Source organism: Accipiter gentilis, unplaced genomic scaffold (genome assembly GCF_929443795.1).
Source record: "Accipiter gentilis unplaced genomic scaffold, bAccGen1.1, whole genome shotgun sequence".
NCBI classification, from domain to species: Eukaryota; Metazoa; Chordata; class Aves; order Accipitriformes; family Accipitridae; genus Astur; species Astur gentilis.
Window position 1 is genome coordinate 2,138,527 of NW_026060824.1, and position 27,423 is coordinate 2,165,949.

At 55.0% G+C, this 27,423-nt stretch overlaps 2 protein-coding genes and 2 non-coding genes across 4 annotated transcripts; 2 read left to right on the forward strand and 2 right to left on the reverse strand.

Annotated features, from left to right (window-relative positions):
- Nucleotides 1-2,177: 2,177 nt before the first annotated feature.
- Nucleotides 2,178-3,035, forward strand: LOC126036818 (olfactory receptor 14C36-like). The gene has a single exon (XM_049797026.1). The coding sequence runs from the start codon at nt 2,178-2,180 to the stop codon at nt 3,033-3,035; it is 858 nt and encodes a 285-aa protein (XP_049652983.1).
- Nucleotides 3,036-12,130: 9,095 nt separating this feature from the next.
- On the forward strand, nt 12,131-22,955 carry LOC126036874 (scavenger receptor cysteine-rich type 1 protein M130-like). The gene is made up of 14 exons (XM_049797087.1): nt 12,131-12,461; nt 13,926-14,777; nt 15,351-15,677; nt 15,764-16,078; nt 16,436-16,750; nt 17,226-17,288; nt 17,377-17,695; nt 18,122-18,147; nt 18,436-18,573; nt 19,320-19,415; nt 19,839-19,922; nt 20,128-20,280; nt 22,380-22,517; nt 22,921-22,955. The coding sequence occupies exons 1-14, from the start codon at nt 12,131-12,133 to the stop codon at nt 22,953-22,955; spliced, it is 3,192 nt and encodes a 1,063-aa protein (XP_049653044.1).
- Nucleotides 22,956-23,503: 548 nt separating this feature from the next.
- Nucleotides 23,504-23,575, reverse strand: TRNAA-CGC (transfer RNA alanine (anticodon CGC)). The gene has a single exon. It is a non-coding gene; the product is annotated as a tRNA-Ala (tRNA).
- Nucleotides 23,576-23,955: 380 nt separating this feature from the next.
- TRNAF-GAA (transfer RNA phenylalanine (anticodon GAA)) lies at nt 23,956-24,028 on the reverse strand. The gene has a single exon. It is a non-coding gene; the product is annotated as a tRNA-Phe (tRNA).
- Nucleotides 24,029-27,423: the final 3,395 nt, after the last annotated feature.

The following is a 27,423-nucleotide window of genomic DNA, read 5'->3' on the forward strand; positions in this document are numbered from 1 at the left end:
CTGGTCCTCTGCTGCTGAGCTGGGCTGGGCTCCTGGGCTGGAGGGAGCTCATGGCAAGCAGGCAGCACTGCCGAGAGACAGCTCTGCCCAGGAGCAGCTCCTCTACAAAGTGCAGCAGGGCTGAGGGCAGTGTCTGCATGAATCGATTTGAGAGAAGTGAGGTAGAGAGAGATGCTAAAGGCAGCCGGGGGGGGGAGGACAGAGAAGAGCTGACTTGCAGAAAAATCTTCACAGCCCTGAACAGGGTAAGTGTCTTGCTTCAGGGCAATGCAGCTGTGGTTCCTGGAATGATCTCCTAAAGCTGGCACATCCCACAGCCTATGGGATCTGTCAGGAGGACTCTCACAGTTTCTCCAGTGTAGAAAAAAGCATGCGCTTTGGAGCACAGCTTCCCTGGTGCACCCTCACAGGGACAGGGCATGTCAGCTGCCTTCACCCGGGGATGGCTGCGGAGTGTGAAGGTGGGTGTGCAGCCAGGGGTGCCCAGGGCTGTCCTTCTGAGCAGGGTCCATTCAGCCCAGGGGGCTGTGTGTTAGGGCAGGAACTCTGCCGCTGGTCAGGGTAAGTACTCAGCCTGCCTGGGGAACTCCAACAGCAGAGTGGGGAGAAGCTGTGGGTGGAAGAAGCAACTTGCAGCATGGCAGAGTGCTTTTGCTGACAAGAGGGTGTTGTGTGGATCAGGGCTGCTTGCAGCTCCAGAACATCCCCCAGGACATTTCCGAGGGCACTTTTCAAGGGCAAGGTCAAAGCAAGGATTGCTATAAAGTTAAGGAGTTTTCCTGCATTTGTGTTTTCTGTTTTCCTACTCTTGGGGAGTTTTCGGGAGAAATGGAAAAGGGGCTGTCTTGCTTGAACAGCTCACTGAGACTCCTGAGGTGACACTCTGAGGGGTCAGTAAGTCTGATAGGAGTCTCCTGAAGTAGAGCACAGGGACTGAGAAGAACTGCCTGGCTGTGTTGGTGCCTGGGAGGTGGCATGTACAGCTGGGTAAGGGTAAGTCTTCCCTGACACTTCAGCTGCCGCTGCCTTTGCCTCTCTGAGCCAGACTCCCACAGCATATTCTTTTGATTCTTCACTAGTGTGTGTTATTGCTATAGTTCTCTTGTTCTGGCTGTCTGTTTCTCTTGGATGGGAGTTTCAGCTGCAGAGACACACACTGATCTTGTGGGTACTCCCATGCAGGATCTGTCCATGGGAACAAGGTTACAGGTGTCCAAGCTCTCCTCAAGGCTGTAGGGCTGTGGGCAATGCAGCCTGTGTCATTCTCTAGGAAATGAGCTGACTCTCCCTTCCTGAGATACCATCATCAAGACACTTGGCTATTTTCTTTGGGTGACTTTCAAATATATGTGCTACACTCTAGGATGCAGCTCTGTCCCATAGCCTCTTGGTGTTCCTGAAAGCCCCATGGAAAAGCACAAACACATCATGAGTGAGGAAATGCTGGTGGGTTTGTGAAATGAACCATGTGTGTCCTTGACAAGAAGTGGGGTGCAGAGACCTTGAGAAAGGGGGAGGCACTCACTGTTGGACAGTGGTTCTCTCTGCTTTCAGTTGTGCCTGGAGTCTTTTCAGGTTAATATGGGAATGTGATACCTGCCATCTCGGAATGGACCAAGTCCAGGTTAGCTGGTAACATGACAGAGTGACAGATCACCTCACTCTGCACTAAGCCACAGGCCATACTCTTTCCTCACAGGACTCACTTTATTTTCTCTGAGTAAAGCAGAAGTGATGAGGGTTTCTCAAATCCAAGAAAATCTCTCGGTGAGACAGTGGAGAGTTCTAACCCCCCCACCTCTCACTCAAACACTGTTTTCATTGTTGTTTCTTAGCCCTGGCAGTGCAGATGCTGACAAGCACTTTTACATTAGGAGCAGTTTCATCTGACCAATTCAAACACAAGGACTGAGCCCCCTGGTCGACAAGAAACCCACTGCTACAGAGCAGGCCTAACTCCTTGACAGCCAGTAGGCAGAGGTCCTCCTCCTCATGGCACACCGAGTCAGGACCAGCCAGAGCTCCAACAATGGAGCTGAACATAGATCTCTTTGAAATGAAAATGGTTCAGTAAGCATGCAGTGTGAGAAATGGCTTTGGTTTTGGTCAGAGAATAATGCCCTAACTTGTCACTGTCCTTGCCTCCCTGTTTAGTGCTCCACACCCAGAGGCAGCACATGTCCAACAGCAGCTCCATCACTGAATTCCTCCTCCTGGCATTTGCAGACACGCAGGAGCTGCAGCTCTTGCACTTCTGGCTCTTCCTGGGCATCTACCTGGTTGCCCTCCTAGCCAACGGCCTCATCATCACCGCCATAGCCTGTGACCACCGCCTCCATACACCCATGTACTTCTTACTCCTCAACCTCTCCCTCCTTGACTTGGGCTCCATCTCCATCACTGTCCCCAAAGCCATGGCCAACTCCCTCTGGGACACCAGGGCCATCTCCTACCCAGGATGTGCTGCACAGTTCTTTCTGTTTCTGATGTCAGCAGAGTATTTTCTTCTCACTGTCATGGCTTATGAACGCTACGTTGCCATCTGCAAACCCCTGCATTACGGGACCCTCCTGGGCAGCAGAGCTTGTGTCCACATGGCAGCAGCTGCCTGGGGCAGTGGGTTCCTCTTTGCTGTGCTGCACACTGCCAATACATTTTCACTACCCCTCTGCCAAGGCAATGCTGTGGACCAGTTCTTCTGCGAAATCCCCCAGATCCTCAAGCTCACCTGCTCAGATGCCTACTTCAGGGAAGCTTGGGTACTTGCAGTTGGTGTCTCTTTTGCATTTGGGTGTTTTGTTTTCATTGTGCTATCTTATGGGCAGATCTTCAGGGCCGTGCTGAGGGTCCCCTCTGAGCAGGGACAGCACAAACCCTTTTCCACCTGCCTCCCTCATCTCACCGTGGTCTCCTTGTTTGTAAGCACAGTCATGATTGCCTACCTGAAGCCCCCCTCCCTGTCCTCCCGATCCCTGGACCTGGCAGTGGCATTGCTATACTCAGTGGTGCCTCCAGCCTTGAACCCCCTAATCTAAAGCATGAGAAAGCATGAGATCAGGGATGCCCTGAGAAAACTAATCACTGGATAATTTTCAGTAGAAATAAACTGCCTGTTGTCTTCTGCATAGTACTTATCTCATTACAGGCCCAGCCTTTCTTGTGATTTTTTTAGTGTGATTTTGGGGTTGGAATGTGATTTTTGTTTGCTCTTTTTGCTTTGTTTTACTTATTTGAATGTTTTCCACAAAGAAATGTCTGTCTGTCTCTGGTTTCTAATTCTCAACCTATGCAGCTTTTCTGTGACCTGGAGGCTATGCAAATGAAGCGCCGAACCCTCTCTGAGTTTAAATAAAATAAAGGGCCCTGCAGTGACTTGTTTTTCTGAGATCCTTCCTCCAAGACCTTCTCTGCAGCTGCAGGGAGCAGTACCTGTATGCAGAGGGAATGAAGAAGAAGAGTCCTGGCACAGCAGCACTGCCAGGGACCAGCAGAGCTTGGTCTTTCCTGAGCTGCTCTCTTCCCACTTCCATGCTTTCCTTCTGAACCCTTTGGTTTGTGTAAAGCCTCAGTGCTCTTCAAGCATGGTTACAGTCCTGTTGTGTGGCAGGCCTATGAAAATGGGGATGTAGCTAAATTCTGCAGGGAAACCAGCACAGGCATAGGACAGTGTAGGACAGCCTGCAATGGGGATAATCAAGGGCATTGCAGCTGCTGTGACCACCACCAGCCAACACAACTGAGATCCTTATCGTCCCCACCCTGGCTTCTGTCTCTTCCACTGAGGCCCATGAGAAGACACCAGGTCCTTACAGCCCCAGGGTATTCTTGCCTCCTTACCCACCTTCTGTCGAACCTGTCCTGCACTCAGCATTGCACACCCCCACATCCCACTGCTTCTTTGAGAAGCTGCAAGCATTCTGTGAGGTAACATGTCCCCTTTCCCAGAGGATGGGGGTCAGGGCTTGGCTGTCCTGCTTTCTGAAATACATTAAGGGTTTTCACAGCCACATTCCAAGCATGATTTTCCACCTCTAAGCAGTCCCTGTGACTTTGTCCTTCACCACCTCCCAGGGATGGTCCCTTTTCTGGTCATTCCCTTCATGACCTTTTCAGGAATGGCCCTCGCTGGAGCCCACTAACATGCTCGGAAACTTGGAGGCCTGCTGCTGACTTTTAATTCTCTAGGGGCTTCTTCAATCTTTGAGGATCTGCAGTTCGGGAAGTCAGCACCAGAGGGCTCATTAACATGCAAAGCACCCTGACAAGTCCAGTTGCTGTGCATCATTTTCCTTTCAGTCTTCAATTCTGATGTGGTTAATTAGAGCAGTTTCAGGAGTGTAATCAAAGTGAAATGCTATGAACACTAAGCAACACCAAAAAGAAAGGGTTTCTTTTTTTCCACGTTATTTTTCTGCTTATACATAGAATCACAGAATCACAGATTTCTAGAATCATTTAGGCTAGAAAACACCTTCAAGATCATCGAGTCCAACCAACCATCATCCATGCCCATTAAACCATGTTATGGAGTACCCCATCTACACGCTCTTTCAATACCTCCAGGGATGGTAAGTCAAACGCTTCCCTGGGCAGCCTATTCCGATGTCTGACAACCCTCTCAGTAACGAAATTTTTCCTAATATCTAACCTAAATCTCCCTTGCTACAACTTGAGGCCATTTCCTCTCATCCTATCTCCAGCCACCTGACAGAAGAGATCATCACCCACCTCACTACAATCCCCCTTTCGGTAGTTGTAGAGAGTGATAAGGTCTCCCCTCAGCCTCCTCTTCTCTAGACTAAACAGCCCCAGCTCCCTCAGCCTCTCCTCATAAGACTTACGCTCCAGACCCCTCACCAATGTGGTTGCCCTCCTCTGAACACACTCCAGCAACTCAATGTCCTTCCTGTAGTGAGGGGCCCAAAACTGAACCCAGTACTCAAGTTGAGGCCTCACCAGTGCCGAATACAGGGGAACAATCACCTCCCTGCTCCTGCTGGCCACACTATTTCTGATACAGGCCAGGATGCCGTTGGCCTTCTTGGCCCCCTGGACACACTGCTGGCTCATATTCAGCTGGCTGTCAACCAACACCCCCAGGTCTTTCTCTGCCGGACAGCTTTCCAGCCACTCTTCCCTAAGTCTGTAGCGCTGCATGGGGTTGCTGAGACCAAAGTGCAGGACGTGGCACTTGGCCTTGTTGACTTCATACAATTGGCCTTGGCCCATCGATCCAGCCTGTCCAGATCTCTCTGTAGAGCCTCCTTACCCTCAAGCAGATTGACCCTGCCTCCCAGCTTGGTGTTGTCTGCAAACTTTCTGAGGGTGCACTCAATCTCCTCATCCAAATCACTGATAAAGATATTAAACAGAATGGGTGCCAACACCGAGACCTGGGGAACACCACTTGTGACCTGGTGACAGCTGGATTCCACCCCATTCACCACAACCCTCTGGGCTCGTCGATCCAGCCAGTTTTTCACCCAGCAAAGAGTACACTTGTCCAAGCCATGAGACACCAGCTTCTCTAGGAGTTTGCCATGAAAGACAGTGTCAAAGGCCTTGCTGAAGTCAAGGAAGACAACCTCCACAGCCTTCTGCTCATCCACTAGGCAGGTCACCTGCTCATAGAAGGAGATCAGGTTGGCCAAGCAGGACCTGTCTTTCATAAACCCGTACTGACTGGGCCTGATCCCCTGCTTGTCCTGGACTTGCCATGTGAGTGCTCTTAAAAAAATCCCTTTCCATAATCCTCCCCGGTACCGAGGTCAGGCTGACAGGCCTGTAGGTCCCCGGATCCTCCCTCCGACCCTTCTTGTAAATGGGAGTCACACTGGCAAGCCTCCAGTCCTCTGGGACCTTCCCTGTTGACCAGGAATGCTGATAGATGATGGAGAGTGGCTTGGCAAGGACCTCTGCCAGTTCCCTCAGTACTCTTGGATGGATCCCATCAGGTCCCATAGATTTGTGAGTGTCCAGATGGCGTAGCAGGTCACTAACTATTTCCTCCTGGATTAAGGGGGGTATATTCTGCTCTTCATCCTCACCTTCTAGCTCAGGGGGCAGAGTACCCTGAGGATAACTGGTCTCCCAATTAAAGACTGAGGCAAAGAAGGCATTAAGTACCTCGGCCTTTTTCTCATCTCTGGTGGCTACGTTCCATGCTGTATCCATTAAAGGATAGATCTTCTCCTTGGGATTCTTTTACTGTTAACATATTTGTAAAAAACATTTTTAGTTGTCCCTTACAATAGTGGCCAAATTGAGTTCTAGCTGAGCTTTTGCCTTTCTAATTTTCTCCCTGTATGATCTAACAAGATCCCAATACTCCTCCCAGGTTGCCCGACTTTCTGCCAGAGATGATAAACTCTCCTTTTTTTCTTGACTTTTAGCAAAAGCTCCCTGTTCAGCCAGGACAGTCGTTTTCCTCAACGGGTCGACTTGCGGCACATGGGAATAATCTGGTCCTGAGCCATTAAGATTTCCTTCTTAACAAATGTCCATCCCTCCTGGACACCTTTGCCATTCAGGACCGTCTCCCAAGGGACTTTCTCAACCAGTGCCTTGAAGAGGCCAAAGTTTGCCCTCCAGAAGTCCATAGCGGTGGTTTTGCTGACCACCTTCCTTGCCTCACCAAGAATTGAGAATTCTATCATTTCACGGTCGCTAAGCCCAAGACGGCCTCCGACCATCACATCTCCCACCACTCCTTCCCTGTTCGTAAACAATAGATCTAGCAAGGATCCTCCCCTGGTTGGCTCACCTACCACCAGTGTCAGGAAGTTATCTTCCACACACTCCAGGAACCTCCTAGATTGTTTACTCACCGCTGTGTTGTATTTCCTGCAGACGTCTGGAAAGTTAAAATCCCCCACGAGGACAAGGGCACACGATTCTGAGACTACTGCCAGCAGCTTGTAGAATGATTCATCCATCTCTTCAACCTGGTCGGGTCATCTACAACAGACTCCCAGTACAATATCTGCCTTATTGGCTTTCCCTCTCATCCTCACCCATAAGCACTCCACCTTGTCATCAGAATCGTGTAGCTCTGCACAGTCAAAACATCTGCTAACATAGATAGCACCCCACCACCTCTTCTACCTTGCCTATCCCTTCTGAAGAGCTTGTAGCCAGCCATTGCAACACTCCAGTCATGGGAGTCGTCCCACCATGTTTCCCTGATAGAGACTAAGTCATATCTATCCTGCTGCACGATGGCTTCCAGCTCCACTTCCTCCACTTCTTGTGGAGCCTCCATCTGCTGCCTCTGCCTCAGGCATGGTAGGGTGTGGGCCCACCAATCTATCTCCCTCTCACACTCCCTGATACTCCTCAACCTTTCCACTTCCTTCTTCAGCTCTGCCACCAGGCTGAGCAGATCATTCACCTGGTCACACCTCACACGAGAGGTGCCCCTGCTGCCCTCCGTCATTAGTGATAGACTCAGGCACTCTCTGCAGCCAAAGACCTGGACAGCTGCACATTTGCTTGGGAGCTCTGCATCGCCACGTTTTTCCTAGCAGTGGCTTTCATCCGGGTGGCAACCATACCTGGGTCTCCCTCTGGGCTGACGCCCACCGCTTGAGTAGCCTTCTCGAGCTGGGAAGAGGGGGGGGCTGTGACCCACCTGCACGCCCTGCCTGCATAAACAGGCGCACAAACTGCCACGCCACACCCTTTCTGATGTGCCATGCCCTGTTCGCCACACTTCTGGTCTCTGGTGCTCTTCAGGGCCATTCAAATCTCCCACAGCTCCCCTGGCAATGCCCACACTGCGTCAACCTCTCTCGCAAGAGCTGCCAGCTCTGGATGGACCCATCTGCTCTTCCCTGGGGGTCCTGGGCCTCGTGAACCTCCCAGTCCACCTCAATCTACTGCTTAGCCGCAGACTTACCATTGCCTCTGGTGACCTCACCGCTGACTGAATGCTGCTGACGGTTACGCTGGTATCCTGTGAACTGGCCTGGGAGGCCCCCACATCCCAGCCCAGCCCAGCAGGATGGCCATGCAGGGTTACTGGGGCAGACTCTGAGCTTTCCTCAGAGATGCAAGACACAGGCAACGCCATCTGCAAACATGGAAAGGTAGGACAAAATGCCAACTTCAGAAGAATACATGCATGGGGACAATATGGAAAAGATCCAAAGAGGATCTCAAAAGAGACCGTGTGGATGAGAAGAACTAGCCAGTGAGCCCAGGAACTGCAAAGTGGCTTTTGAGGTTCAAAGCAGAGAGGGAGGGTGGTAGTGGGGAACTCCCTTTCCCCATGGGGTTGTGGGGGATCTCACAGCTACCTGTAAGACCACTGTGGGGTGCAGACTGGTGCTATACACATTTTCTTGTCCTTAGGTTGACAACCTGATTGAATGTTTCAAACAGCTCTGGCTGACTGAGAGAGGGGAGAGGTCAGGAGTGTGCTGGCACTTGTCCAGGTCCACCTGAGCCACACCAGCCAAATCCAGTATGCTGCGTGTAGGTCCTGTCAAAGGGTGGGGAAGGGGGTGGTGGCAGTGGATGTAAATGTATGGAATCCTGTAGGACCTGAGCAGGATGTAAAGAGGAGGGAATAAGGTGTGAAAATTGTACTGGGTCTGGCTGGGATGGCTTTAATTTTCTTGTTAGCAGCCCCTATGGTGCAGAGCTCTGCCTTGGTGGTCAAAAGAGTGTTGATGGATAACACACTGACATTGTAGCTACTGCTGAGCAGCGCTTGCACAGCATCAAGGCCTTCTCTGTTTCTCACTCTGCCCCTTCTTGACAGCAAGGAGGCTGGGGGTGGCAAGAGGCTGGGAGGGGACAAAGTCAGGACAGCTGACCCCAATGGACCAAAGGGATATTCCACACCATATGACATCATAGTCAGCAATAGAACTAGGGGAGTGCTGGGCATTCTTCAAAGTAGAAGAGGTAATCCACTTATTAAATTGTCTTTACCTCAACCCATGAGATATTTTTCTTGGTTTTGTCCTTCCACTTTCCTCCGCCATCCCACCGGTGGGGAGTGAGCAAGTGGCTGGGTGGAGGCTGCCACACGGGGTCACCCCACCAGACGAGCACGTAGGAAATAAGTTGGTATGTGCTTATGAGGTCACTGGTGCCTGAGTAAATCATAGGCTGGGAGCTGGCACAAGGCTTGTCTAAGTGGTTGTGAGATTACTGATACCTGAGTAGCTGATAGGCCAAGAGTAGGGGTGTGGCTTGTGTCAGAGCTTGCGAGGTCACTTGTGCCTTTGCATCTCTCAGGCAAGCACATAGCAATTAGGTGGATATTTGGTGGTCAGCTCACTGGTGCCTGAGTAGCTGATAGGCAAGAGGAGACATGCAGCTTGGGTATGTACTTGTGTTGTGACTTTCGGATGAAGATCTGATAGGCCAGGACCAAGTGCATGGCCCTTATAGGTTCTTGTAAGGCCACCGGAGACAGACTACTGCACCAGAAAGTACCTGGCAAATGGGTGTACACGTACATGGGAGGTCATTGGTGCCTGAGTAGCTGATAGAGCAGGAGCTGGCCCATGGCTTGTGTCTGTGCTTAGGAGGTCACTCCTGCCTGAGTAGCTCATAGGCCTGGAGTAGGCCAATGGCACGTGTAGGTGCTTCTATTGTCACTGCTGCCTGAGTAGCTGACAGGGCAGGAGCAGGCCCCTAGTTTGTGTTGGTTGTTTTGAGGTCATTGGTGTCTGAATAGCCGATAGGCCAGGAACAGGCCCATGTCAGATGCAGATACTATGACGTCACCTGTGGCTGATTAGCAGATAGGCTAGGAGTAGGCACATGGCTGTGTATGGATGAACTTGTGATGTCACTGGTGCCTGGATAGCTGATAGACCAGGAGCTGGCACATAGCTTGGGTAGGTGCTTCTGGTGTCACCAAAATAATATTCAGACCACAACCAAACACGGCTTTTTGGAAGAACCATCATTAGCAGAAGTCCATCCACCGCGCACACACGTGTGGCACTGTAACTCAGGCACACACAGTGGTGGCAGTAGGAGGAGTGTGAGGTCACCATCAGTATAAATCATGAGCACACAGCAGTGGGCGTGGGAGGATGGCAGTGTTCACGTCACTGACGGCACCCCATGGCTGCAGGGCTCGGTGCAGGGTGTCCGTGTGCTGTCACAGGGGCATTAGAGGGGACGGGATCCTCCTGGCCCCGTCTCTGCGAGGCTGAAGGAGCAGCCCCTGCAGCCCTGGCTGGAGCAGTCGGGGTAGGGCTGGCTCAGGGGCACCGCAGGGATGTGCCTGGGCATGGCGCCAGGAGGAAACCACAGGCTTCTTCCGGAGCGCGGGGAGCGCTGCGAGGCCACACGGGCTGTGGTTTGTGCACCTGCAGGCTGCAGCTCCCGACTCACCTGCAGGGAATAACGGCCCCTCGGTGACATGCCGAGAGTCAGGGATGTGTCTGAGCCTCTGGGCTGCATGTCTGCTGCTGGGATAGAGACATGTCCCAGCTCCAGCTCATTGGAAGGGATCTTCTGTGGGGCTCTCCAGGGAGGGACGTGCAAGCCAGCACTGCTGGGATGGGGCTCTGGCCTGGGCTAAGGCCCTTTCCCAGCTGCTTCTCCCAGCAGAGCGGGGTCTGAAGCAGGGGCAGGGGCTGTCTCCTTCCCTTCCTGACACAGCCCCCACTGCAGTGTCAACCCTGTGATTCCCATGGCACAGGGGTGGCTGGACACTCACACCTGGGGCTCTTGGATGTGCCTGGAATAGGAGATGCTCAGTGCTCCTAGACCACACGGCACGGTTCAGGGGGTGAAAAGCCTGTTTCCCCCCACAACGGGCCCTGTCTTGTGACGGCCCTCTGCCACAGTGACGTGACACCTGTAGCGGAGCCATCTCTCATATATGGTCATGAACAGTGCTGGAGAAGTTCATTGGAGGGCTGGGCTGTGTCGGAGGGGAGATCGCTCCCGATAATGTCTAAAAAGGTGCTGCTGCTTCGATTGGCTCCTCCTGTAGCTGGGCTGGCATCTGCAGATATATATTGCCCTCCCGTCGTCATTGTCTCCATGAGTCCCCAGGAGCCGTGGCAGGGAATGTAACGTAGCAGGGATGTTCTGGCAGGGCAGGAGGCTCAGAATGGGCACCGAGGGACTCCTGTCCCCTCAGATGCTGTGGCTGCTCCTCTGGGTACAGCTGTGCAGGGGTAAGTGCCGACTCCTTTGTCCCACAGCCCAGGGCCTGCAGGTACCAGTGTGGTCATTGGCATTTCTCTCGGAATGAGGTTTCTTTGCAGCTGCTACTGAGATGAGGGGCAGAAGGTGCTCAGGTCCATGGACCCTGTGCCTTTCCCTGTGCCCATCTGGGTGGGTGAGAATATCTCCTTTTCCAGGGCTCCAGTGTTCAGGGCAGCCTGTGCCTGCCTTGATTGACAGACACCCTGTCCTGGGGTACCCTTCTGGGATCCCCTTTTCCCCAGCACTGTACCTCTGGAGCTGGTGGTGGCCTAGCTGGTGTTGGCAGCACCCAGAGATGCCCAGGGCACTGCTGAGCTCTAGGGTACCTCAGAAGGATTGTGTGCTGCTCACTGCCCCCTTGGTCCAGGGGACCCCTGACCCCCTGAGAGCAGTTTGGACCCCACAGAGAGAAGGGGACCGGGGCATCTACAGTAGAGAGACATTCTTCCTGGGGACCTTGGCCCAGTGTAGGGAGTGGGCTGACACCAGGGGCGAGGAGGGGACGTGGGTTGGGGGATCCTCAGAATCATCTCAGTGCTCCCTGGGAACCCAGAAGGCCCTGGGGTTGGGGGTGAGTTTGGATGGTGCTGGGGCAGGAGCAGGCTGGTGCTGGAAGCTGCAGGCCTGCATACATGGAGCTGTTGAGGGGGTGCTGGGCTAGGGAGTAGTGGGTTCTCAGTGCAGCGTTGGGCAGTGTGGGTGTGGGTGTGGATGCGGGGGCAGGTGTCTGGGAGTCCTTGTGCAGTGGGACGGCGAGTGACCCAACTGGGCTGGAACTGTACACCCACAGCCTTGCAGAGACCATGGGGATAGAAGGGACACCTGCTCTGCACCAGGGACAGCCTGGAGGGGAGAGGGCTCCTGCCCCTGTACCTTTGAATCAGCCCAGGTCTGGGGTTGCCCCAGACCTGCAGTGCTGGGGTTTAGCACTCTCCTGACCCATCCCATGTTGGTGTTTGAAGGGGCTGCGGAGGTGAGGCTGGTGAATGGCGGCAGGCGCTGTGCTGGAAGAGTGGAGGTGAAACATGGTGGCAAGTGGGGGACCGTGTGTAGTCACTACTGGAGCATGAACGATGCAGTTGTGGTTTGTAAGCAGCTGGGCTGTGGGTCTGCTGTTGGAGCTCCTCAGTATGGATACTTTGGAGCAGGATCTGGCCCCATTTGGATGGATGCTGTTGACTGTAAAGGCACCGAGTCTGCCCTGTCTGACTGCAAACACAGAGGATGGGGTAAACACTACTGCATTCATACTTACGATGCTGGCGTGATGTGTTCAGGTAAGGGGACAAGCTGCTGCCTACCTTTGGGACTGGGATGGGGGAAGGGGCCTTGGCTGTGCCCTCGGGGAGCAACGAGTGGACACCGGAGTAGGGCCCAGTGATGCTGGTCTAACTGCCAGGCTGGGACTGTCATTGCTGTTTGCCCCAGTCCTTCGGGAAGGCCCAGAGGGAGCCTACTATAGGGTGAACTGTCCTTGCCAGAGTGTCTCAGTCACCCTCAGGCAGTGTCTTGGGCCGCAGATGAATCCTCATCCCTGCCCTGGGGTGTCCATTGGGCTTCATTGGTCTCCACCCATTCTGCCAGTTTTCAGCCAACAATGTTGAGGGTCCCTGTGCTGGAGACACCCGGGGGTACTTGCTCGGCACTCCATGCTTTGGAGGAATGGCATGAGATGGCTGATCCTCCTGGGTCATTCCCCTTCACAGGCATGAGTACCTCAACTGAATGAAATGGGCTTTTCAGAAAGGATGAGTGCTGGGCCCTGGGGAATGGAGCAGGGTGGCCACAAATGCCTTTGTTGCCTGTGCCCAGGGCTCGGCTGTGTGGACCAGCATTGTGAGGCCTCAGGGCTTGGTGGCTGCTTGACCCTGGCTGCTCCCTCCTGTACCCCCACAGTGACAGGCTGGCACTGAGAAATCCCTGGGGCTGTGACAGCCCCATGGGGACATGACACCATGCAGGCAGTGCTGACCTACTGCCCAATCTCTCTTGCCTGCTCATGGCTCCCCACACTGCCCCATGACATGGGGGCTTTGGCAGCAGTTACTGATCCTCATCTGTGCCTGCTGGTCTCTGAGAGGCAGTATGGGCCCAAGGGGTCATGCGAATTTCCTGCCCCTCTGTCCGGCCATCTATCTGGGTTGTAGACACCTCCAGGCATAGCACTGTGTCCCTGGCTGAGGATACCCTCCCCTTGAGCAGACATCAGAGTGGTCTGGACAGGCACCAGGCATGATGGCAGCTGCACCATTTCCATGCTCTGTGACATCTTCCACCTCAAATGAACCTTCCAACACCCCAGGAACACCCCTGGGATCAAGGGGTGCTTCTGGTTGCATCAGGGTGATGGTCCTGCCTGGTCCCAAGCTCTGCAGGGGCTGAGCAGGCTGCCGCAGTCATTATCATCTGGGCCAGTTCTCCTGGATCCAAACTGCTCACACTTTTGCAGTGCTGGGGAGACCACACCAGGCAACGCAGGGGACCTTGGGCGGGAGCAGTTTGTCTAAGCAGGACCTGTGGCTGTGAGTCTGCGACAGACACATACCCACAAGTGCTCTTATGGTGTAGAGATGGGGTGCATGGGGGTCTAGATGTGCCTGTGTCACCAACACTCCCACAACAACTTCCTCTGGAATGTGCAATGGGCAGTTTGGTCATGGCTTGCTTGGAGATGATGCAGGATGTGAGCATTTAACTGCCAGAGGTCTCTGGGAACTCCCAGTTGTTTTGTTTTTTTCCAGGATTTGTCCAGCTGGTGGAAGGGAAGAGCCACTGCTCAGGACGTGTGGAGATCCATGATGAGGACCAGTGGAAAACTGTCTGTGATTCACATTTTAGTCCCAACGCTGCTGATGTTGTCTGCAGGGAGTTGCAGTGTGGCGTGGCCCTGCCTGTCACTGGGCCAGCTCACTTTGGAGAAGGGGTCAGTCCCATCTGGGATGGAGAGCTGCAGTGTGTAGGAAATGAATCCCGCCTCATCTCCTGCCACAGAGGGTCCTCCAGGGACCAGCCCTGCACCCATGTGAACAGCGCGGTTGTCACCTGCACACGTAAGGACTCAGGGAGGGGTATTGAACACCAGGTCTGTGCCAGGGGTTGGGGAACAGAGCAAGGACCGTGCTGGGACAGGTGTGAGGACAGGAGGGAAGATGGGATTGTGTGCAGCATGAAAATAGTGCAGAAGGCGAACAAAGGCATGCTGTCCCTCTGGCGTCTCCGCCAGCTACTGACGGTACGTGAGCACCAATCCAACCTCTCTTCTCCTCCTCTGTCCCCAGAATACACAGGATTCAAGCTGGTGAACGGCAGCACAGCATGTGCAGGGAGGGTAGAGGTCCAGGTGTCGGGGACCTGGGGGACTCTCTGTGCCTCCCGCTGGGATCTCTCGGATGCCCATGTTCTCTGTCGTCAACTCAACTGTGGGTTTGCTGAGTCCATTCCTGGAGGAGAGCATTTTGGGAGAGGAACTGTCCCTGTCTGGAGAGACTCATTCCACTGTGACGGGACAGAAACCCATCTGGGACAGTGCCCAGTGATCACCCTGGGGGCCTCACCATGCTCCCACGGGAACAGCGCTGCTGTCGTTTGCTCAGGTGAGTGCTGGAAAATTGCTGCATAACTCCTTTTGCCCTTTGTGAGTGACACGGACACCCAAAGCAGGGGTCCCGCGGCAGTGCAAGGCTGAATTTCTCCCTGGAGAAAACCTGGCTTCCCCAGGAGCCATCTGGAGGGCTTTACCTGCTCAGAGTGACCAATCTACTTTGGGAGAGCTAAGGGCTGAACGGAGGCAGGCATCTGCCCCCAGGGCAGTGGCTTAGGCTCCAGCACCACCACCAGGCCTGGGCTCATCCATTCTCCTACTGTGGGTCAAGCCCAGAGCAGGGCTGCAGGGCTGTGCTCCATCCCTCTGGCTGCAGACAACTGCATCCCATCCCCAGAGAGAGCTCTGCAGAGCCTCATCCCACCACCCAGGGAGCAGGTGCCTGGGTGCCCCCACCAACAGCAGACCTGGGTGTGAGCTGCAGAGAGGATTTTGCCCTTGCTTCTCATCAGCAAAAGGCTCAATCTTGCCATGTTTGGTCGGAAAATCTGCCCTCGCCCTCATCCCTGAAGGATGCCATGCTCCCCGGTACCACCAATGTCTGTGGCATCTCTGCTCTCCCCAGGCTCAGCCGGCTTTGCATCCCTGCGCCTGGTTGGTGGAGAGACCCGGTGCGATGGACAAGTGGAGATCTTCCAGAATGGGACATGGGGCAGAGTCCTGGATGACCAGTGGGACGTGCAGGAGGCCAGCGTGGTGTGCCGGCAGCTGCGGTGCGGAGACGCAGGGACAGCCTACAACCCCCCAAAGCCTGAGCGAGGGACGGGTCCCGTGGGGCTGCGAGGGGTCCGGTGCACAGGGCATGAGGCCAGCCTGGCCCTCTGCAACACCTCCCTGCCCGAGAGTGCACCAGCGGCAGGGGTTGTGGAGGACGTGGGAGTCATTTGCTGGTGTAAGTGGCGCTGCATGGGCCCCCCAGGTGATGGGGTGGGTGGGCAGCCAACCCCTGACAGCAACTGGGATTTCTACCCACTACAGGGAGCCAAAGGGTCCGGCTGATGAACGGGTCCGGGCGCTGTGCTGGGAGAGTGGAGATCTACTACCAGGGCATCTGGGGGACTGTCTGTGACGATGGCTGGGACCTGTCTGATGCCGCCGTCGTTTGCCACCAGCTGGACTGTGGAGGGGCAGTGGAGGCAGCTGGCTCCGCTCAGTTTGGGGAAGGCTCCGGGCAGATCTGGCTGGATGGCGTGAACTGCTCTGGGGCTGAAGCTGCTCTCTGGGACTGCCCTGCCGGGCCCTGGGGGCACCACGACTGCGGGCACAAAGAGGATGCGGGAGTCGTCTGCTCAGGTCTGTGCCGGGAGCTGTAGTGGGAGCTTGGCTCCCGTGGAGACCAGGACACAAGGAGAGGCGGGCATGGCCAAGGCTGTCCCTGGCTGCCTCTGAGCTCCTGCCCAAGCATGTCCTGTGGACACCCATGCACGGGTACCCTCAGTCCCACTGTGGGTCCCTGGGGAGCTCAGCCGTCCCCGAGGACTAGCAGGAAGGGCAGGGGTGTCTGTCCATCAGGGGCTTCTCTCTACCCTTGGGTGCAAGGGGGACGTACTGGCCATGGCCCTACCCAGCTGTGGGCCTGGGGGGTGCAGAGGTGTCCTGGCTCCCACAGCCCCAGACCAGCCTGTTTCCCCTTGGTGCCTTTCCTCCCAGAGTTCGTGGCCCTGAGGTTGGAGAACAGTGATGGCTGCTCCGGGCGCCTGCAGATTTTCTACAATGGAACATGGGGCAGCATTTGCTCCAACTCAATGACTCTTGACACGGTGTCGCTGGCATGCAAGGAGCTGGGCTGTGGGGATGGAGGAACTCTGGAAACACCCCTGTCTTATGGAAGGGTGTCTGGCCCTACATGGCTGGATAACGTGCAGTGTGGGGAGAAAACCAGCTCCTTCTGGCAGTGTCCCTCTGCTCCCTGGAACCCACAGTCATGTGAAGACTCACGAGAGGAGATCCACATCACCTGCAATGGTAACTCTGAGCCACCTGGGCACCCCAGTGTCACTCTAGCTCCTGCTCCCTGTTGAGCACAGCCAAATGCAGAAAAAGAGCTTGGAGGGGCTTTTCCTTTCCATGTCAGTCCCTTCTGCTGCTGGTGGCAGAAAAGCCATCACAGCCACACAGGTCCAGCAGCAGTTGCCACCCAGGTTGCCAGCAGCACCTGGGGGAGGCAGAGGCATCTCCAGGTGAGGTCTCAGAAGAGACCAGACAGGGTTCAGAAGAGCCTCCCCTCCATAGACACGTTCCTGCTGCTCTGTTAAACAGGGACCTTTTGGGGCTGAGCAGTTGGAGTCCCCCCACGGTCCTGGACATGTCCCATGAATGACCAGGGTTCAGTTGCTGGCGTGATCGAGATGGCAGAGGGAGGCACAAGCAGAGATCAGTCCTTCTCTCTTCTGCACAATCTCCCAAACCAGCCCTTTCACCACAGTGTTTCCTTCTTCAGGGAGACGCCCAGAAATGCCCTCGGTCCCGCTGGCCCCGTGCCCCAACTCCACGACATGCACAGGTAGGGAGCTGCTCCTCTGTGGATGCTTCTTGTCTGGCAGGGCTCTGCCTGCTCTCTCAGTGCCATGGGAGGTCTTTGCCTTCTCCAGACAGGGAGAAGATTCGTGCCGTGGGAGGTGAGGGCAGGTGCTCGGGCAGAGTGGAGGTCTGGCACCGTGGCGCTTGGGGGACGGTGTGCGACGACTCCTGGGACATGCGGGATGCTGAGGTGGCGTGCAGGCAGCTGGGCTGTGGCCCGGCAGTGTCTGCCCTGCATGAGGCTGCGTTTGGGATGGGGACGGGCCCCATCTGGCTGGAGCAGGTGGAGTGCCGTGGGACAGAGCTGTCTCTGCAGGACTGCTGGGCTCGGCCTGGGGATGGTGGTGCTTGCCGGCATAAAGAGGACGCTGCCGTGAACTGCTCAGGTGAGTGGCAGGTCTGGGACCCCTTGCTCGGGTATTGGCAGGGAGCTGGGAAAGGCCTTTTGCCCCCTTGGTCCTAGCATGGCCCCTGACCTCCCAAGAGCAAGAATGTTCCTGCAGAGTGCAGGACCCTGGTGCCAAGTGGGGAGCAGCCTTGGTGGAACTGGATGTGTTCTGGCCATTGCCCGCGGGGCCCTGCAGACCCAGGATTATCCCCTGGGCTGCCTGTGCCATCCTGCCTGCCACCCGGAGCAGAGGCACTGAGCCCTTTCCCAGCCTCTCTTTCTAGCACTATAGGAGGGGCAATTTGGGTAGGATGTGTCAGGGACATCCACAGACACACACACGGTGTGTTGGGGAGGAGGCTCCCTGGTACCCGCACACCCACCCTCTCTGCCCAACTCTCCTTTTTCTCCTCTGCAGCTACACCCAGGACAGCAGCATCCCCACCCCAAGCAGGTAACTTGTCTTCCCCCCGGGGCTGGGTATCCCCAGGGCCAGACTGTGACCCACAGCTGGGTGGAAGGGGCTCCTTGCTGAGGGGTGAAACTCCCAGGAGAAGGCACTGGTCTGGTGGTGAGGGGGCTAGGGAAAGTTGTAATTTACTCATCAGGGTAGGAGCTTCTCCATCGCTCATCCCTGGGGCCCTCCACCCCCTGCTGCTTTGTTTGATGGGGGTCAGGAATGGTGCTTTTTTCCACCTCACCTAGGCCTGCTGCTGGCCTTTCCATATTCTTGCCCACACAGATTCCCCCCGGGGCCGTCCGACTGTCAGCGGGAGAGTCTCAGTGCCCGTCATCATCTGCATCATCCTGGGGGTCCTTCTTTGCCTGCTCCTGGCCCTCCTGGCTGGGCAAGCGCTAAGCACCAGGGCTGGGCGCAGAGGTTGGTCTTTCCACAGCGGTCCCAGGGGAAGATAGATACCTCCTGGAAGGGCTGCAGGGTGTCAGTGAGGGGCACAGGCAGAGCTGGGGGGATGAGACCGTGGGCTTCCACCTGTCCCATGCACCACACCATTGACTGGCTGGCCGTGGGGCACCAGCAGCAAGGGGTGGAGAGAGCCCAGAGGTGGGGGGAGGTAGCGATGGGGCAAGGAGAGAAATGGCAGAGTGGAGCTGGGATATATGTGAGCAGAGAGGAGATGGCCAAGGCTGGCAGTGCTCTGGGTAGTGCTGGGGATGCTCTGGGACAAGGGAGATGATGGAAGGAGTGCAGGGTAGCATGGTCTGTCCCCATGGTGTCAGGCCCCCAGGCTGTCCCCTCTGCCCAGCCCTGTGCAGACCCTGGCAGGACATGGGCCCTACCCTAGACCCATGGGACAGTTAGGGGAAAGCTCCAGGTGGAGAGAAAACATGGGAGCTGCTCCAGGGTCAGAGAAGGGTTGCATGACCCTGGGGCCAGAGGGGCATGAGCACTGTCTCTGATGGGATGATGCAAGGGTGACGCTGCCCCAGATAATCTCCACAGCGATGTTGCCCTCACTGGGGATGTGGCAGCTGTGCCTGGACCGTGCAGTGGGACTGTGCTGTCTGGCCAGTGCTGGGCTGGCCCAAGGAACAGGTTTGGGGGAGCGCAGTGTGATCCCATTGCCCCTCTGCCTGTCCTTGTGCCAGCCCTACCTCTGTCCCCAGGCTCCAGGAGTGCTCAGGAGATGTTCCCTGAGGCTGTGTACGAGGAGATTGGTTACAGCCCAGTGTGGGAGAAGCAGGCGAGGTTTGGTCGCTCAGGTGGGTGTGGGTCCTCCCTGGACGTACATCTGCAGGACCCTTTCCACTGGCCCCAACCCAGGGCTGATTCCCTGAAGACCCCAGCCCATTGTGATGCTGGGACCATGTGGTCTGTGGGGACAGCATCCAGGTCCTGGCCTGGGAGGGGAGCTTCCTCCCAACCAGCTTTGCCTGTCCCAGCTGGACAGCCCCTCTCTTCCTGCCCCTCCACCCCATGTGACATGCGTGGAGTGAAGGAAAGGGCTGTCCTAGGGCAGCTCTGGGAGCACCTTTGAGACAGGGTTTGCCCCAGGGAGGCAGGGTGATTTCCCAGCCCTCCTCCCCATGCAGCCCCAGCTCTGTGGGTCCCCCTGCCCCAGCAGCACTGACCACGAGGCAGGTCAGTGGGGCTCACTTCATAATACCCACTGTGCATCTCTCCAGGCTCCTATTCAGAGGAGACCCTGACCCAGCTGCAGCCCTACCCTGGGGTCAGCAAGGAGGAGGATGGTCTGGGATCAGCAGCAGGTAACAGAGGCAAGAAGGAGTTGATCTCCCTGAAGACATGTGATGGACAGAGGTGTCACTCCGTGTCACCTCTGGAGATGGGGAGGACATGGGGGGCTCCTGTGGTGCTGCCAATAGCAGTGTCTCAGCCCTGTGTCCCTGCACATCTTCTCTCTGCTCTGCAGGATGTATCTTCTGACTGTCACCAGCTCCCCTCTCTTTTCAGATGTTCTTGTCCCGCCTGGAGGTGACCCAGCAGATGGTTATGATGATGCCAGGGAGGTTTCTGGTCCAGAGGAGGATGTTGCCCCTGGGCAGGGAGAGAGGGAAATGCCCAGGGAGCCAGCGGAAAGAGCAGAGCCCAGGGATGCACCCGGAGGTGAGAGGGAAATTTAGCACTGCTGGTTCCTGGGGTGCCATCCCTGGTGCTACCCAAGTCACTGCTGTCCTGAGCCCCCAGCCTCCTGGGAAGGGGGAACCTGTCCCAGGAGTTTTCCTTGGAGGTACTAGGGGAGGGAGAAGGAGCTGAATGTGGTGAGGAGCAGGGAGGAAGGTGATGTAGAGACCCCATGGGGCCAAACTGCAATGTTCTGCCTTGCTGCTTGCAGGGACCAGCCTGCACTCCTGGAGAAGAGCTGGGGTCCCTGGAGCTGAAGGAGGCACGTGGCCCTTGTCCCTGGGGAGCATGGCCTATGATGATGCTGAAGAGGTGTCTCCGGCACATTTCCCTGAGGACACAATGGCTGTGACACCAGAGCTCTGTGCACAACAGTCCAGGAGCCCCAGGCCATGAGAGCCCATCCCTGCTGTGCAGCTGGGTGCAGCCAGGAGGGAGAAGAGGTCTGTGGAGCTGGGATAGCCGTGAGCACCAGGGAACCATGTCCCTTGGCTCAGGGGCAACAGAAACCGCCTGGAGTTTCCTCTATTTTTATTCCCCTTTTTATGCTGTGCATCATCTTTGTTCATAATAGAACAGCTGTGTTCAGCTTTGACCCGGAGCTGGTGCTTGCCTGCCCAAGTGTCAGAGCATCTTCCTGAGGCTGAGAAGGAGGAGCAGAGAACAAAGGCATGGAGGTGGGGAAATGGGCATTTCTCAGGGCCAGCAGGCTTGGGGTCAGGCTGTGGGGCTGTGAGAGCCCACGGTCACTGGGGAATAATCCTGCTCACAGAGACATTTCCATCCTACTGGCCACAGGCAGTTTCTAGTCAAAATGGCTCTCTGATAGGTTCTGTGATGCACCTCAGTGAGAGCACCCATTTCCTTGCCCTAGGGTTTCCCAGCTGCTCTTTGCCCCAGGCAGGGCCTGGGCCAAGCTGGTCCCACAGTGCAGAGGCCATGACAGAACTGCCATGTCAGGGTAAGCCCTGGGCTGTGGCCCCACAGAAGTGAGCCCTGAGGTGGCTGCAGTGCCCTGAACATCCCAGCCAGCCCCAGGGGGGAACATGGCCTATGGATTACCTCCCACAATGGTTAGGAGGCAGCTCTGCTCCCCACTGCCCCAGCACAAGGTAGAGAGCCGCTTTCTGGGACACACGGGGCTGGGATTCCCTTTCCTCATGCTCTGTCAGGACCCCAGTCTCCATGGGCTGCCTCTGCTGCCTTGGGCCCTTGCAGACCCTGAGCACTCTTGTCAAGGCACTGAGCTGCTTTCTTCCTGAGCAGAGGCTGTAAGGTGCCACGGCAGACCTGGGACCCCTCCTCCTGCTCTCCTCCAGCCCCCACCCCTGCCCTCCTGCTGCCTCGAAAGGGATGTCAGTTTGGGTTTGTGTCAGGGTGGTGCTTGTGTGCAGGTACAAGAGGGATGGGAGCAGGGGGGATGGGAGCACCTTTCCCCCAGCACTGTTGGAGGGCAAGGGGGAGAAGAGAAGATCCCCAGGAGATGTGTGCTACATTCAAAAGCCGTGGTCCAGTCTCTGGCCTGGAGAAGGGCTCATCTGAGAGGATGCTCACATGGGCACATTTCCATGGCAGAGGAGATTTTGTGTGTTCCCCCCCCCAAAAAAGAGGCACTGCTGGGAGCTGAGCCAGGGTCCCTCTCCCTTGGCTGTGGCTTTCAGCTTCCCAGCGCCCATGGGCAGAGAAACTTCTTATGTAGCAGCCAGGCGGGGAGAAGGGTTTGACACCTGGGCAGGACCTGGCACCCGAACTGCCCTTCCTCCTCCTGCTGGTGGGTCTCCACACCCCTCTGGCACTTCCCCAAAAGGCTCCTCTGCTGTGGGCTGGAAGGTGCCTTGGCTGTCTGTGGCAGGGTTCCATGTGGGAAGTTGCTGGAGCTCAGTACTGCTGCAAACAGCAGGATCTGGCCCTAGAGGGGAAGCAGAGAGCAGGTGCCTGTCACCAACATCCTCTCCCACTTCAGCATTGCCCCATTCCCTGCTGAGAGCTCCTCCACCCCTGTGGTGATCCTGGGGGGATCTGGGAGAAGCCCAGGCACACACATCCCTCTGCCCCATACCCCAGAGCTTTCCTGCTGGCAGACCCCACGGGAGAGCAGCATTCCCAGGGTGAGACCCCCACGGTGAGGGGTGACAGAAATGGGCACTACAAACACAGCCTCCATTCCCTGGAGAACTCCCATGGGGGCAAGCTCCAGCCGTGCACCTCAGAGAAGGAAGGTATAAAAGTGAAGTAAAGAAGAAGGGGGGAGTGTTATCTTCTGAACACAGGATGGTGGGGGCTATGGACAGTATGGACACTGATGTGCAGACTCAAGGTGCTCCAAGTGGGCACTGGGGAGAGGAACCCAGCGCCTGTCCTGTGCCACCTGGCTGCCAGATCTGCCCTCCCACAGGTGTAATATTTCTCCCTTACTCTGGCACCTGGCAGATATTTTCCTCTTCTTCCTGGGGGAGATGAGCCACAGGCCTGTGTGTGCTTGAGGGGGGCAGCACACCTGAGCAGGAAGAGCCTGTTTCATGGCATTTGGGGACCTGAACAGTCTGGCCCTGCAGGCTGGGTCCATTCTCTGCAGCAAAGCAAGATTTTTGCTGTACCCCAGACCTGTGGTTGTTCCTGCAGCTCCCGAGGACCTGCCTGAGGGGGTGTCACAGTGAGACCCCCAAGTCTCAGCACTGCAGCCCCCATACTGGGCAGAGCTGGGCTGTTTAAAGCCCATAGGAGAGCAGCCTTATTTCTCTGAGTTTTGGCTCACCAGGGTGCTGGGCACCCTGCGGTGAAAATCCATGTCTCATGCCCCATTTTGGTTGTGGGGGTTATTGCCAGGGAGCAGCCGAGGCACCATCTAGGCCCTCACTGCCTGTGCATGGCTGGGGACAGACCTGTGACTCCCTGATCATACCAGCACAGGGTGGATGGAGTCACCAAACACCCCAGGAAGAAGAGGTGGGCACTGGCCCTACCAGTCCCACCTCTGCAGGGCTGTGCCTGACCTTAGCAGATCCAGGTTCCCTGAGCTGAGGCTCTGCTCAAGCCAGTGGTGATGGTGGAAGAAAAACTCCAGCTGAGAATCCCACAGCCCTGCCCAGCTCACAGCCAAGCCCTGGGTGGGCAGGGCAGGCCCACAGGACCTGGAGAGGAGCAGTGCCCAAGCTCCAGCCCACACCTGCCTGAGGCCGGGCAGTCAGGGCAAAAGCACCACCCCTGGAGATGCCAGGGATTGAACCCAGGACCTCCCACATGCGAAGTGGGTGCTCTTCCACTGAGCTACATCCCCTTGATGCCTGCCAGCAGGAGAGACGCTCTTCTCCCGTGATGTGTCTATGACAAGGGGAGCAGTCTGTGCACCATTGAGAATGGCAAAGAGGAGAGAGACAGGGTCTTTGCAGAGACCCCTCAAAGGAGAGATGCCAAGTGCTGTGGAGCAGGGAAGAAGGGACATCTGGAGACTCCCCCAAAGAAGCACTGAATGGAGAGTCCTGTCCAGGGGAAGTCTGGGGGCTTGCAGTGCAAGAGGAAGGCTCATTCTAACCTGCAGATCTGCAGCTACAGTGCAGGGCAGTGCTCTGGCAAGGGGTGAAGGAGCAAGGAGGGCCAGGGCAGGCTGGAAGAAGACAGGCAGGCAGTCTCTGCAAAAATCTACAGGAGAAAAATCGTTGCTGAAGCCCGGGGTTGAACCAGGGACCTTTAGATCTTCAGTCTAACGCTCTCCCAGCTGAGCTACTTCAGCCCTGGTCCCAGTCCCACCCCTGCCAGGGCACAGGCTGACGCACACATGAAGAGAGCTCCCTGGGGACATTCACAGGGAAAAGCTGTGCCCAGTGTTGGGCAGAGGGGACCTGGCCTCTCCATGCCACCATGGCCAGGTCGACTCCAGGTGTGGGGTGGGTGCCAGCTTACAGTGGGAGTGCCAAGATATGTGTCCGGACTCAGTTACAAAGGTGAGTGGTGAAGGCAAGTGGGCAGGCCAGGCACAGGCAGCTGCCAAAGCTGAAGGTGGAAGAAGGGTGGGGTTGGTGGAAGACCTCTCTCACAGGGAAGAGAGGGCCCAGGGGAGGCAGAGCTTTTGCTGGTGCCTTAGGCTTTTGCTTCCTTCTTGCACGAGCAAGAGTGTTCTGTTCAATGTTTGGAGACCATATGTAGGGGGAGAGAAGGCTTGAAAACCTCCAAGGATTGGGACTGCACAACCTCTCAGGGCATCCTCTTCCAGTGCGTAAGTGACCTTATGGTTATGACGTCATGGACCTCACCTCCTGCTTGAACATTCTTTCAACTTTTGTCCCTTGCCTCTCATTTTCCCACCATGCACCATGATGAAGAGCCTGGCTCTGTTTTCTTAACTGCCTGATAGGTACTGAAATGCTCCCATGAAGTTTCCCAAAGCCATCTCATCTCCGTACTGAACAGTGTTCCCTCACCTATCCTCAGGTGGAAAGTTCTCAAGCCCCGTGCACACCCCCACACACCTGACCGTATTGGTGCCACTTCACTGAACTTGCTCCCGTTGATCAATGTCTTTCCTGTGCTGGGGGCAGGAGGCCCCAAACTCAGTGCAGTGCTGTGCATGTGGTCTAGCAAGCAGTGAATGGAGGGGGATAGTCCCTCCCCCTCATCTCCTGGCCATGCTTCTGTTCATACAGGCAGGCTGGTCTTGGCCTTCGTGGCCACAGGGGCTCACTGCTGACTCATGTGCAGCTTGTCCACCATGACCCCCAGGGCCTTTTAGGGGCACCCCAGGGGTAGGGCTTGGCATTTCTTCTCTTTGAAATCTGGAAGGGTGTTTTTGGCCCACTCTGCTGACAGGTAGAACAAAGTTTACAACTCGGAGAGTGAGTTATGAAGCAGGCATGTTTATTCCGGCACCGGGGTGCAAGGGGATTTCTCCTCAAAGCTTGCACACTGTCTCAGCAAGCAGCCAGATATTTATTACACCAGAGCATACATATTCATAGGGTCACACAATACAAAATATTCATATGTATAAGTTGGGGTGGGGTTAGTTCAAAACCTTGCGTCAGCAGTTCTAAATCGTTTATGTCATCTTGCATAGGCTCAGATCTGTCTCTGGTGGTCATTTACTTCTTCAGGGGTCTTATCTTCCTCTTCTTCTTTTGTCCTCTAGTGAACTTTAGTCATTCATGCATGCTCTCTTCTTGGTGATTTCAGCAGTTTTTAACAAGTCCTAACAAGTTCTGTGGTAAGACTAGCATTGCAGTTCCCCTTATCACGCCCTTTGTCTGGCATGTCAGTCCTTGAGGAATACCAGTCCCTGATAAGCTTAACCCTTGACAGACCCCACAGGCGCCAGGCCCTGGCAAGCGAACAGGAAAAGAAGAAACAAGGCCAACAGAATTATTAAACATTTAAGTGGTCAAAAGGCAGATGGTTATTTCCCTGTATCAATTCCCCCCTTTTCTTTCCCCTAAGCAAATTCTTTTGCTTTTTAAAAGTGGTTCATTATGTTTCATCATTATGTATTACAACAGTTGCCAAATTCATCCCTTTTAGATCGTTTCCCGCATTTCCCGTATACCTAAAATAAGCATTTGTCCAAGGCCACTCCCAAGCACTTATTAAGTTACCGTTCAGCAGAGACATAAGAACCTCTATCATCGTTTTTGGATACGAAGCTTCAATGGTCCCACAGGTGTCGATTTCCATTTTGGCTTAGGGGCTTTCTTCACTCTCGTGTGATGTAGCCATGAGGTCTGTTCTTTCATCTTGATCGCTGTATGGGATGTCAGCAGCACCTGGAAGGGGCCCTCCCACTTCGGTTCCAGAGGTGGATCTGTAAAGGACTTCACATACACATAATCACCAGGCTTAATATCATGCACCGGTCCACCAAGACCTTGGGCTCTGGTTCCTAAGACCAGTTTCTCTATCTCCCAAAGTTGTTTTTGCAGGCTTATTACATACTCAGATAATGTTTCATCCCCAATCTGGGTTGATATTCCTGCCTGTACGATATAGGACCTCCCATGCAATATTTCAAAAGGGCTCAACCCTGTTGGGAAGTGGCTTGCTGAAAAAGGACATGGGCCTGTGGAAAAGTTGTGCGAGCAGAGTTCTGTGTGAAAGAATGTCAGTTTGAGCAACAAGACTAGGCCTTGGCTGAAAATAGCTGGCTTTACTGATATTGGGAGAAAAACAACAGCTGGTCTCGCTGTTATCAGGAGAAAGACAGGGACGGTGTGACCTTGGCATAACTTCACAAGTAACTTTTGAAGAAGTTCCCATGACAAAGTTACGGAACACGCATAGCTGCAAATCACAAGTGGGTGTGTTTTAGCAATGAATAAACGTTAGCAATGTACCAATCATATTAGGACTAGTAGGCATAATTATCGCAAACTGTATAAACATGAGCTATCCGTGCAAATAAAGTTGAATCACTTCTATCACTCATATTGGGTCGACTTATGTGCATTCCTCCGCCGCTCCAACAAATGGCGCCCGAACGGGGACCGAAGAAAGGGGAATTGGAGCGACGGACACTGAGAAGCACCGGTAGCAGCGACCGGGGGGCAAAAGATTAACCGAACGCTGATCGTCTTGGTTGGTGTGTTAACTCTTGTGCCTGGACCGTCCAAAAGGGGTTCACCGTCAGTGAGGGCTACTGGAAAAAGGCTGCAAAGACTTTTTAACCGAGGTGCCTTAATCAAGGTAGCACCCAGGAGTATCAAGAAGCCGGCCGGCAATGGATCAAGAGGTAGCCCTAAAATTATTACAGTGCTTTTTAGAAAAGCGGGGAGTAAACTGCATTAAGCAAATTTCGGGGTTAGTCGCGCTGGGTCACGTTAAGGGATGCTTTAAGAATCCGGATTTATTATTTAAGGAGAGTGAATGGCGTAGATTAGGAGACGTATTATGGGATATGGTAACTGACGATGATAAATCAGCTAAAAAACTAATGAAGCAAGGACAGAAACCTTTCAATTAGTGTGGGTACAGCTTTTGAGCTTAGTACCTGGAATGCTATCGGAACCTCCCTATGGGATGAAATTAGTGACGGGTCTAAAGAAGTTAAAGATCTTGTAACTTTATGGAAATTGATTAAGACAACTCTGTAAGAAATGAAAGCAGATCGTAAAGCGTCTGCGTCTGCTTTTGCTGTTCTCTCTC